Raw genomic sequence first — 12,531 nt, forward strand, 5'->3', positions numbered from 1 at the left:
GGGAAGGACGGAAGCGGAGGCGCCGGAAGTGCGTGCGGCGCGCCGGAAGTGAGGGAGCAGCGCGGGGAAATGGCGGCGGCTGAGGCGGAGATGGCAGCGCGGGAGGAGCCGCCGGGAGCGGCAGCGGCAGCGGCAGCGGGACCCGGCCCGGAGCAGCAGCCGGGAGCGATGGAGGGACCGGCGGCGATGGAGGGACCCGGGCCGGCAGCGGGGCCGGCGGGGGAAGCGGGGCCCGCAGCGGTAGTGGCGGATCCCGGAGCGGGGCCGGTTCAGGAGCGGCCCGAGCTGTGCTTTGTGAGTGCGGGGCCGGCCCCTCGTGTCACCCCCTGCCCGTTCCCGTCACCTTCTGCCCGTTCCTGTCCCCTCCTGTACCCCGCTGTCCATTCCTGTCCCTTTCTGTCACATTTTGTCACCCCCTGTCCCCTTCTGTCCATTCCTGTCACCTCCTGTCCCCTCCTTCCATTCTTGTCGCTTCCTGTCACCCTCTGTTCCCCTTTGTCACCTCCTGTCTCCTCTTGTCCAGCTCTATCACCTCCTGTCCTCCGTTGTCACCTCTTTTCCATTCCTGTCCCTTCCTGTCACATTTTGTCACCTCCTGTCCCCTCCTGTCCAGCTCTGCCATCTCCTGTCCCTTCCTGTCACCCCCTGTCCGCTCCTGTCACCTCCTCTCCCCTCCTGTCATCTCTTGTCCATTGCTGTCCCCATTGCTGTCTCCATCTGTGTCACCTCCTGTCCCCTCTTGTCACATTTTGTCACCTTCTGTCCTCTCCTGTCCTCTCCTGTCCCGCCCTGTCCCCATTTCTGATCCCATCCATGTCCCCTTCTGTCCCTTCCTGTCACCTCCTGTCCCATTTTTTCACCTCCTGTCCCCATCCCTCTCCCCTCCTGTCCTATCCCTGTCCCCTCTCATGTCCCCCTGTTCCCATGTCCCCATCCCCATGTCCCCATTCCCTCTCCAGGCCCTTTGTCCCCAGCATTTCCCACGTCTGTGTCCCCAGCCCTGTCCCCATGTCCCTGTGCCACCCTGTCCCTGTCACCCCTGGCTCTGTCCCGTCCTGCTGCTGCTCTGTGCTCGCTCCTTGGCCCTGTCCCCTTCCTGTCCCTGTCCCCTCAGTGTCCCTGTCTCCATCCCTGTCCCCTTCCTGTCCCTGTTCCTATCTCTGTCTCCATCCCTGTCCCTGTCCCCTCTCCCTCTGTCACTGCTGGCTTCTGTCCCTACCCTTCCCCCCATCCTGGTCCCTTTGTCCCCCTCTCCTGTCCCCTGCTGTCCCCTGTGTCCCTGGCTGTCCCCTGTGTCCCCTGGCTGTCCCCTGTGTCCCCTGGCTGTCCCCTGGCTGTCCCCTGCTGTTCCCCATGTCCCTGCTGTCCCCTGGCTGTCCCCTGCTGTCCCCCGTGTCCCCTGTGTCCCCGGCTGTCCCCTGTGCCCTGTGCTGTGTCCCCTGTCCCTGTCTCTGTGTCCCACCAGGAGGATGAGCAGGCGCTGTCCCCTGTCCCCAGAGGTGTCCCCTGGCTGTCCCCATGTCCCCAGTGTCCCCTTAGGAGGAGGAGGAGGAGGAGCTGTTCCCTGTCCCTGAGTGTCCCCAATGTCCCCTGAGTGTCCCCAATGCAGGAGGAAGAGGAGGTGCAGCACGAGGAGGAGCTGTCCCTGTGTGTGTCCCCTGAGTGTCCCCAATGTCCCCAATTGTCCCCATACAGGAGGAAGAGGAGGTGCAGCACGAGGCAGAGCTGTCCCTGTGTGTGTCCCCAGTGTCCCCAATGTCCCCAATGCAGGAGGAAGGGGAGGTGCAGCACGAGGAGGAGCTGTCCCTGTGTGTGTCCCCTGAGTGTCCCCAATGTCCCCATACAGGAGGAAGAGGAGGTGCAGCACGAGGAGGAGCTGTCCCTGTGTGTCCCCAATGTCCCCTGAGTGTCCCCAATGTCCCCTCAATGTCCCCAATGTCCCCAATGCAGGAGGAAGAGGAGGTGCAGCACGAGGAGGAGCTGTCCCTGTGTGTGTCCCCAGTGTCCCCAATGTCCCCAATTGTCCCCTCAATGTCCCCAATGTCCCCTCAATGTCCCCAATGCAGGAGGAAGAGGAGGTGCAGCACGAGGAGGAGCTGTCCCTGTGTGTGTCCCCTGAGTGTCCCCAATGTCCCCTGAGTGTCCCCAATGTCCCCAATGCAGGAGGAAGAGGAGGTGCAGCATGAGGAGGAGCTGTCCCTGTGTGTGTCCCCAATGTCCCCTGAGTGTCCCCAATGTCCCCATGTAGGAGGAAGAGGAGGTGCAGCATGAGGAGGAGCTGTCCCTGTGTGTGTCCCCAATGTCCCCAATTGTCCCCAATGCAGGAGGAAGAGGAGGTGCAGCACGAGGAGGAGCTGTCCCTGTGTGTGTCCCCTGAGTGTCCCCAATGTCCCCTGAGTGTCCCCAATGTCCCCATACAGGAGGAAGAGGAGGTGCAGCACGAGGAGGAGCTGTCCCTGTGTGTGTCCCCAATGTCCCCTGAGTGTCCCCAATGTCCCCATACAGGAGGAAGAGGAGGTGCAGCACGAGGAGGAGCTGCTCCGGAACCCGTTCTCGGTGCGGGGGTGGCTCCGTTACGCCCAGGCCCGGCAGCGCGGGCCCCGCCCCCGCCTCAACCAAATCTACGAGAGAGCCCTGAGGGAGCTGCCGGGCAGGTACGGGGGCATGAGCACACCTGGGATACACCTGGGGGGGCATGGGCGCACCTGGGGCACCTGGGCACACCTGGGATACACCTGGGATATACCTGAGAGCCCTGAGGGAGCTGCTGGGCAGGTACGGGGGCATGGGCACACCTGGGATATACCTAGGATACACCTGGGCACACCTGTTATACATCTGGGATACACCTGAGAGCCCTGAGGGAGCTGCCGGGCAGGTACGGGGGCATGGGCACACCTGGGCAGACCTGGGGCACCTGGGATACACCTGGGTACACCTGAGGGAGCTACCGGGCGGGTACGGGGGCATGGGCACACCTGGGCAGACCTGGGATACACCTGGGTACACCTGGGATACACCTGGGTACACCTGGGCTCACCTGGGATACACCTGGGCACACCTGGGGGCAGCTGGGATGCACCTGGGCACACCTGGGATACACCTGGGATACACCTGGGCACACCTGGGATACACCTGGGATACACCTGGGCTCACCTGGGATACACCTGGGATACACCTGGGGCACACCTGGGGCACACCTGAGAGCCCTGAGGGAGCTGCTGGGCAGGTACGGGGGCATGGGCACACCTGGGCACACCTGGGATACACCTGAGAGCCTGAGGGAGCTGCCGGGCAGGTACGGGGGCATGGGCACACCTGGGGGGGCGTGGGCACACCTGGGCAGACCTGGGATACACCTGGGCACACCTGGGATACACCTGGGATACACCTGAGGGAGCTGCCGGGCAGGTACGGGGGCATGGGCACACCTGGGCACACCTGGGATACACCTGAGAGCCTGAGGGAGCTGCCGGGCAGGTACGGGGGCATGGGCACACCTGGGGTGGCATGGGCACACCTGGGCACACCTGGGATACACCTGGGATACACTTGGGCACACCTGGGATACACCTGGGGCACACCTGGGCACACTTGGGATACACCTGGGCACACCTGGGATACACCTGGGGCACACCTGGGCACACTTGGGATACACCTGAGGGAGCTGCCGGGCAGGTACGGGGGCATGGGCTCACCTGGGGGGGGGCATGGGCACACCTGGGGGGCATGGGCACACTTGGGATACACCTGAGGGAGCTGCCAGGCAGGTACGGGGGCATGGGCACACCTGGGATATACCTAGGATACACCTGGGCACACCTGTTATACATCTGGGATACACCTGAGAGCCCTGAGGGAGCTGCCGGGCAGGTACGGGGGCATGGGCACACCTGGGCAGACCTGGGATACACCTGGGTACACCTGGGCACACCTGGGCTCACCTGGGATACACCTGGCACACCTGGGCACCAGAGGTGCACCTGGGAAGGCACAGGGACCTTTGGGGGCTCACCTGGGCACATTTGGGGCACACCTGGGAAGGCACAGGGACCTTTGGGGGCTCACCTGGGCACACCTGGGGGGCACAGGAGGGAGCACCTGAGTGCCCTGGTGGGGGCAGGTGGGGCCCTGCCGGGTCCCCTCGTGGGGACAGGGACAGCCAGGTCCTCTCAGGTGACAGCAGGTGACAGGGGCTGGCACAGGTGACCGCAGTGACACAGGTGACAGGGTGGCACAGGTGACACAGGTGACAGCAGTGACACAGGTGACAGGAGTGACACAGGTGACAGGATGGCACAGATGACAGGGTGGCCCAGGTGATGGGAGTGACAGAGGTGACAGGGTGGCACAGGTGATGGGGGTGACAGCGGTACCACAGGTTGGGGGGTGGCCCCAGTGACAGGGTTGGCACAGGTGACACAGGTGACACAGGTGACAGGGTGGCCCAGGTGATGGGGGTGACACAGGTGACAGGGTGGCCCCAGTGACAGGGTTGGCACAGGGGACAGGGCACTGGGGGTGGCACAGGTGACAGAGTTGTCCCCAGTGCCAGGTCACCCAAGGGACAGCTGTGTCACCTGTGTCACCTATGTTACCTGTCCCCAGTTACAAGCTATGATACCAGTACCTGTGACAGGTGTGACAGGGGTGTCAGTGACACTGATGACAGGTGTGACAGGTGTCAGGTGTGACAGGTGTCAGGTGTGACAGGTGTCACTTGTGTCCCCAGTTACAAGCTATGATACCAGTACCTGTGACAGGTGTGACAGGGGTGTCAGTGACACTGATGACAGGTGTGACAGGTGCCAGGTGTGACAGGTGTCACCTGTCCCCAGTTACAAGCTGTGGTACCAGTACCTGTGACAAGGGTGACAGGTGTGACAGGTGTGTCAGTGACACTGATGACAGCTGTGTCACTTGTGTCACCTGTCCCAAGCTGTGGTACCAGTACCTGTGACAGGGGTGTCAGGGGTGTCAGTGACACTGATGACACCTGGGTCACCTGTGTCACCTGTGTCCCCAGTTACAAGCTGTGGTACCAGTACCTGTGACAGGTGTGACAGGGGTGTCAGTGACACTGATGACAGGTGTGACAGGTGTCAGGTGACACTAATGACACCTGTGTCACCTGTGTCCCCAGTTACAAGCTGTGGTACCAGTACCTGCAGCAGGTGTGACAGGGGTGTCAGTGACACTGATGACAGGTGTCAGTGACACTGATGACACCTGTGTCACCTGTGTCCCCAGTTACAAGCTGTGGTACCAGTACCTGCAGCAGGTGTGACAGGGGTGTCGGGGGTGTCAGTGACACTGATGACAGGTGTGACAGGTGTCAGGTGACACTAATGACACCTGTGTCACCTGTGTCCCCAGTTACAAGCTGTGGTACCAGTACCTGCGGCAGCGCCGGGCCCAGGTCAAAGGTCGCTGTCCCTCTGACCCCGCCTTCGAGGAGGCCAACGCCGTGCACGAGAGAGCGCTGGTGTTCATGCACAAGGTGGGCACACCTGGGGACATGGGGGACACCTGGGGACATGGGGGAACACCTGGGGACACCTGGGGATGTGAGGGGACAATGCCATGCACGTGAGAGCGCTGGTGTTCATGCACAAGGTGGGGACACCGGGGACACCTGGGGACACCTGGGGACACCTGGGGATGTGAGGGGCCAGTGCCATGCACGAGAGAGCGCTGGTGTTCATGCACAAGGTGGGCACACCTGGGGACATGGGGGGACATCTGGGGGGACACCTGGGGATGTGAGGGGACACTTGGGGACATAAGGGGACAGCTGGGTGGGTACGGGGACACCTGAGACACCTGGGGACACTTGAGATACCTGGGGACAGCTGGGGGACACCTGGGGACATGAGGGGACAGCTCGGTGGACATGGGGACACTTGGGGGGACATGAGACACCTGGGACAACTGGGGACACATGGGATACCTGGGGGGACACATGGGGGCACCTGGGGGGACATCTGGGGACATGGGGGGACATGGGGCAACATCTGGGGGGGGACACCTGAGACACCTGGGGGGACATGGGACACCCGGGGACGTGGGGACATGGGGGGATATGGGGCAATATCTGGGACACCTGGGGGGACACCTGGGGACACCCGGGGACGTGGGGACACCTGGGACACCCAGGGACATGGGACACCTGGGGGACATGGGACACCCGGGGACATGGGACACCTGGCGGAGCACACCTGGCGCCATCGGGACACCTGGGGGAATACACCTGGGGACATGGGACACCTGGTGACATCGGGACACCTGGGGATATCGGGATACTCGGAGACAGCTGGGGACATGGGACACCTGGGGGACACCAGGGGACATGGGGACATCTGGGGGACACGGGACACTTGGGGACATGGGGACACGGGGACTGGGCAGGGCTTGGGGGACACAGCAGGACAGCGTTGGGGGTGTGGAGACATGGGGGACACTGGCGGGCAGGGAGGGACATGGGGACACAGAGGGGACGGGGGGACACGAGTGGCACATGGGGGACATGAGTGGGACACGGGGCAGGGAGAGGATGAGGACATAGAGGGGACGTGGGGACATGAGTGGGACATGGGGACATGGGTGGGACATAGGGACACGGGGCAGAGAGGTGACAGGGACATAGAGGGGACATGGGGACGGGAGTGGGACATGGGACGCAAGTGGGACACGGGACATGAGATACAGGCAATGGGACACAGGACATGGACGTGAGTGGGACATGGGGACATGGGCCAGGGAAGTGACAGGGACATAGAGGGGACATGGGGACAGGAGTGGGACACGGGACACAAGTGGGATATGGGGACACGAGGCAGGGAGGTGACAGGGACATAGAGGGGACATGGGGACAGGAGTGGGACATGGGGGAGATGAGTGGGACACAGGGCAGGGAGGTGATGAGGACAGAGGGGACATGGGGACATGAGTGGGACATGGAGGTGACAAGCATGGGGGGGACACAGGGGACATGAGGAGCAGCAGTGACACGGGACATGGGGCACGGGGACACGAGGGGCAGGGGTGACACAGGGTTAGGGACACGGGGAGGACATGGGACACAGGGGGCACAGGGGACATGGGACACAGGGACACAGGGAGGACACTGCCACCCTGGGTGGCTCCAGCGTGTCCTGGACAGCAGATGACAGCTGAGCAGGGCGGGGGCACTGCCATCCACTGTGTCCCCATGTCCCTGATGTCCCTGATGTCCCCAGTGTCCCCATGTCCCCAGTGACCCAGTGTCCCCTATCCCCACGTCCCAGTGTCCCCCAGTATCCCTAGTGTCCCCAATATCCGCAATGTCCCCGATGTCCTCATGTCATGATGTCCCCTCTGTCCCCAGATGCCACGGATCTGGCTGGATTACTGCCAGTTCCTGTCCCCAGTGTCCCCAATGTCTGTGATGTCCCCATTAATGTCCCTGATGTCCCTATTAATGTCCCCAATGATGTCCCCTCTGTCCCCAGATGCCACGGATCTGGCTGGATTACTACCAGTTCCTCTCCCCAATGCCCCCCAGTATCCCTGATGTCCCCGTTAATGTCCCCAATGTCCCCATTGGTGTCCCCAGATGCCGCAGATCTGGCTGGATTACTGCAGTTGGTGACCCCAATGTCCCCATTGGTGTCCCCAATGTCCCCAATGTCCCCTGTCCCCAGATGCCGCGGATCTGGCTGGATTACTGCCAGTTCCTGGCCGAGCAGGGCCGGGTCACTGTGTCCCCAATGATGTCCCCAATGTCCCAATGATGTCCCCAATGTCCCCATTAGTGTGCCCTGTCCCCAGATGCCGCGGATCTGGCTGGATTACTGCCAGTTCCTGTCCCCAGTGTCCCCAATGATGTCCCCAATGTCCCCATTGGTGTCCCCTGTCCCCAGATGCCGCGGATCTGGCTGGATTACTGCCAGTTCCTGTCCCCAGTGTCCCCAGTGATGTCCCCAATGATGTCCCCAGTGATGTCCCCAATGTCCCCTGTCCCCAGATGCCGCGGATCTGGCTGGATTACTGCCAGTTCCTGGCCGAGCAGGGCCGGGTCACTGTGTCCCCAATGTCCCCAATGTCCCCGTTAATGTCCCCATTGGTGTCCCCTGTCCCCAGATGCCGCGGATCTGGCTGGATTACTGCCAGTTCCTGTCCCCAATGATGTCCCCAATGTCCCCCAGTGTCCCCATTGGTGTCCCCAGATGCCGCGGATCTGGCTGGATTACTGCCAGTTCCTGTCCCCAATGTCCCCAATGATGTCCCCAATGTCCCCTGTGTCCCCAGATGCCGCGGATCTGGCTGGATTACTGCCAGTTCCTGTCCCCAGTGTCCCCAATGTCCCCAATGTCCCCAATGATGTCCCCAATGTCCCTGTGTCCCCAGATGCCGCGGATCTGGCTGGATTACTGCCAGTTCCTGGCCGAGCAGGGCCGGGTCACTCGCACTCGCCGCACCTTTGACCGGGCGCTGCGGGCGCTGCCCATCACGCAGCACCGGCGCCTCTGGCCGCCCTACCTGAGCTTCGTGCGCCGCCACCCCCTGCCCGAGACCGCCGTGCGCGTCTTCAGGAGGTTCCTCAAGGTATGGCACACCTGGGGGCACCTGGGCACACACCTGGGCACTCACCTGGGGGCACCTGGGCACTCACCTGGGCATGCACACACCTGGGCACGCACACACACACACCCCCGCTGCCCGAGACCGCCGTGCGCGTCTTCAGGAGGTTCCTCAAGGTATGGAGCACCTGGGCACACCTGGGGGCACCTGGGGGCACCTGGGCACTCACCTGGGGGCACCTGGGCACTCACCTGAGCAGACACACACACACACACCCCCTGCCCGAGACCGCCGTGCGCGTCTTCAGGAGGTTCCTCAAGGTACCTGGGCACTCACCTGGGGGCACCTGGGCACTCACCTGGGGGCACCTGGGGGCACCTGGGCACTCACCTGGGGGCACCTGGGCACACCTGGGCACTCACCTGAGCAGACACACAAACACACACCCCCTGCCCGAGACCGCCGTGCGCGTCTTCAGACACTTCCTCAAAGTACCTGGGCACACCTGGGGGCACAACTGGGCACTCACCTGGGCACACCCGGGCATTCACCTGGGGGCACAACTGGGCACTCACCTGGGCACACCTGGGCATTCACCTGGGGGCATGGGGGCACACCTGGGCACGCACACACACCTGGGCATGCACACACACCTGGGCACACATACACACCTGGGCACACACACCTGGGCACACACACACCTGGGCACACACACACACCTGGGCACACACACCTGGGCACTCACACACACCTGGGCACACACACACCTGGGCACACACACCTGGCACACACACACACCTGGGCACACACACCTGGGCACACACACACACCTGGGCACACACACCTGGCACACACACACACCTGGGCACACACACACACCTGCCACACCTGGCACACGCACACACCTGGGCACACACACACACCTGGCACACACACACACCTGGGCACACACACACACACCTGGGCACACACACCTGGGCACACACACACACCTGGCACACACACACACCTGCCACACCTGGCACACGCACACACCTGGGCACACACACACACACCTGGGCACACACACCTGGCACACACACACACCTGGCACACACACACACCTGGGCACACACACCTGGCACACACACACACCCGGCACACACACACACCTGGGCACACACACACACCTGGGCACACACACCTGGGCACACACACCTGGGCACGCACACACACACCCCCACTGCCCGAGACCCCCATGTGTTTCTTCAGGAGGTTCCTCAAGGTACCTGGGCACTCACCTGGTGCCACACCTGGGGACAGGCACACAAGTGGCAGTGTCCCCTTGGGGTGATGGTTGGACACCTGGGTGTGCAGGTGACACTGACAGGTTCAGGTGACACTCAGGTCACACCTCTGTCCCCAGCTTGTCCCAAGGAGGTCAAGCCGTGAGGGGGGGTTCAGGTGGGGTTCAGGTGACACAGGTGGGGTTCAGGTGACACTCAGGTGACACACAGGTGACACAGAGGTGGCTTTGTCCCCAGCTGTGTCCCGAGGAGGCGGAGCAGTACGGGGGGGCTCAGGTGACACACAGGTGACACAGGTGTGACACTCAGGTGACACTGTTGTCCCCAGCTGTGTCCCGAGGAGGCGGAGCAGTACGGGGGGGGGGGTTCAGGTGACACTCAGGTGACACACAGGTGACACACAGGTGGCTTTGTCCCCAGCTGTGTCCTGAGGAGGCAGAGCAGTACGGGGGGGCTCAGGTGACACAGGTGGGGTTCAGGTGACACTCAGGTGTCCCTCTGTCCCCATTGTCCCCAGCTGTGTCCCGAGGAGGCAGAGCAGTACGGGGGTGCTCAGGTGGGGTTCAGGTGACACACAGGTGTCCCCATTGTCCCTGTGTCCCCAGCTGTGTCCCGAGGAGGCGGAGCAGTACGGGGGGGGTTCAGGTGACACACAGGTGACATTGTTGTCCCCAGCTGTGTCCCGAGGAGGCGGAGCAGTAGGGGGGGGTTCAGGTGGGGTTCAGGTGACACACAGGTGACACACAGGTGGCTTTGTCCCCAGCTGTGTCCCGAGGAGGCAGAGCAGTACGGGGGGGCTCAGGTGACACACAGGTGACACTCAGGTGACACACAGGTGGCTTTGTCCCCAGCTGTGTCCCGAGGAGGCAGAGCAGTACGGGGGGGCTCAGGTGGGGTTCAGGTGACACACAGGTGACACTCAGGTGTCCCCATTGTCCCTGTGTCCCCAGCTGTGTCCCGAGGAGGCAGAGCAGTACGGGAGGGTTCAGGTGGGGTTCAGGTGACACTCAGGTGACACACAGGTGACATTGTTGTCCCCAGCTGTGTCCCGAGGAGGCAGAGCAGTACGGGAGGGTTCAGGTGGGGTTCAGGTGGGGTTCAGGTGACACACAGGTGACACACAGGTGACATTGTTGTCCCCAGCTGTGTCCCGAGGAGGCGGAGCAGTACGGGAGGGTTCAGGTGGGGTTCAGGTGACACACAGGTGACACACAGGTGACATTGTTGTCCCCAGCTGTGTCCTGAGGAGGCGGAGCAGTACGGGGGTGCTCAGGTGGGGTTCAGGTGACACTCAGGTGACATTGTTGTCCCCAGCTGTGTCCTGAGGAGGCGGAGCAGTACGTGTCCTACCTGCGCTCCGTGGGCCGCCTGGACGAGGCCGCGCAGGTCCTGGCCCGGCTGGTGAACGACGAGCGCTTCGTGTCCCGCCAGGGCAAATCCAACTACCAGGTGGGCACCTGGGGGGCACCTGGGGGGGGCGCCTGGGGGCACCTGGGCACACCTGGGAGCACCTGGGGGCACCTGGGACCACCTGGGCACACCTGGGGGCACCTGGGCACACCTGGGGGCACCTGGGGGGCACCGGGGGGCACCTGGGCACAACTGGGGGCACCTTGGGGGGCACCTGGGCACACCTGGGAGCACCTGGGGGGCACCTGGGAGCACCTGGGGAGACATGGGGGTACCTGGGCACACGTGGGGGGGCACCTGGGCACACCTGCGAGCACCTGGGAACACCTGGAGGGCACCTGGGGGGCACCTGGGAGCATCTGGGGAGACATGGGGATACCTGGGGGGTACCTGGGGGCACCTGAAGGGCATCTGGGGACATCTGGGGGGCACCTGGAATCACCTGGGGGATGCCTGGGGTGGGTACAGGGCACCTGGGCACACCTGGGGGGCACCTGGGGGGACCTGTGGGGGGCACCTGGGGGCATCTGTGGGGGGCACCTGGGGGCATCTGGGGGTACCTGGGCACACCTGAGGGGCACCTGGATGTACCTGGGCACACCTGAGGGGCATCTGGGGGTACCTGGGTGGCACCTGGGGGCAATGGGGAGTACCTGGGGGTACCTGGGCACACCTGGGGGTACCTGGGGACAGGTGGGGGCACCTGGGGGACAGCCTGGGGTGGGTACAGGGCACCTGGAGATACCTGGGGACAGCTGGGGGGGACACCTGTGGCAGGAGCTGCATGAGCTGCCGTCCCAGCACCCCGGGCTGGATTTGGGGCAGTTTTAGGGCAGTTCAGGGTGGATTTGGGGCAGTTTTAGGGTGGATTTGGAGCAGTTTTAGGGTGGATTTTGGGGTGGATTTGGAGCAGTTTTAGGGTGGATTTGGGGCAGTTTTGGGGTAGTTTCGGGGTTTTTAACCCCGTTTTCTCTCAGTTATGGCAGGAGCTGTGTGAGCTGCTCTCCCAGCACCCCGGGCTGGATTTGGGGTGGATTTAGGGTGGATTTTTGGGGTTTCTCACCCCATTTTCTCTCAGCTCTGGCAGGAGCTGTGTGAGCTGCTGTCCCAGCACCCCAGGCTGGATTTGGGGTGTATTTAGGATGGATTTGGGGTTTCTCACACCCTGTTTCTGTCAGTTATGGCAGGAGCTGTGTGAGCTGCTGTCCCAGCACCCCGGGCTGGATTTGGGGCAGTTTTGGATGGATTTTTAGGGTTTTTAACCCCATTTTGT

The 12,531-nt window shown here is 62.9% G+C and overlaps 1 protein-coding gene across 2 annotated transcripts in view; it reads left to right on the forward strand.

Moving 5' to 3' along the window:
* Positions 1-24: 24 nt before the first annotated feature.
* XAB2 (XPA binding protein 2) overlaps positions 25-12,531 on the forward strand; it is a 42,813-nt gene continuing 30,306 nt past the window's right edge. The window contains exons 1-5 of one of the 2 annotated variants that reach the window (XM_077192254.1): positions 25-294; positions 2,506-2,654; positions 5,377-5,500; positions 8,389-8,586; positions 11,163-11,297. In XM_077192254.1, the coding sequence (XP_077048369.1) occupies positions 70-294; positions 2,506-2,654; positions 5,377-5,500; positions 8,389-8,586; positions 11,163-11,297 (831 nt within the window). In that variant the 5' untranslated portion in view covers positions 25-69. Of the gene's footprint in view, positions 295-2,505; positions 2,655-5,376; positions 5,501-5,687; positions 5,713-8,388; positions 8,587-11,162; positions 11,298-12,531 lie in introns of those variants that run through there. The other variant, XM_077192255.1, reaches the window with a different exon arrangement.

This window comes from Agelaius phoeniceus, chromosome 32 (genome assembly GCF_051311805.1).
Source record: "Agelaius phoeniceus isolate bAgePho1 chromosome 32, bAgePho1.hap1, whole genome shotgun sequence".
NCBI lineage: Eukaryota > Metazoa > Chordata > Aves > Passeriformes > Icteridae > Agelaius > Agelaius phoeniceus.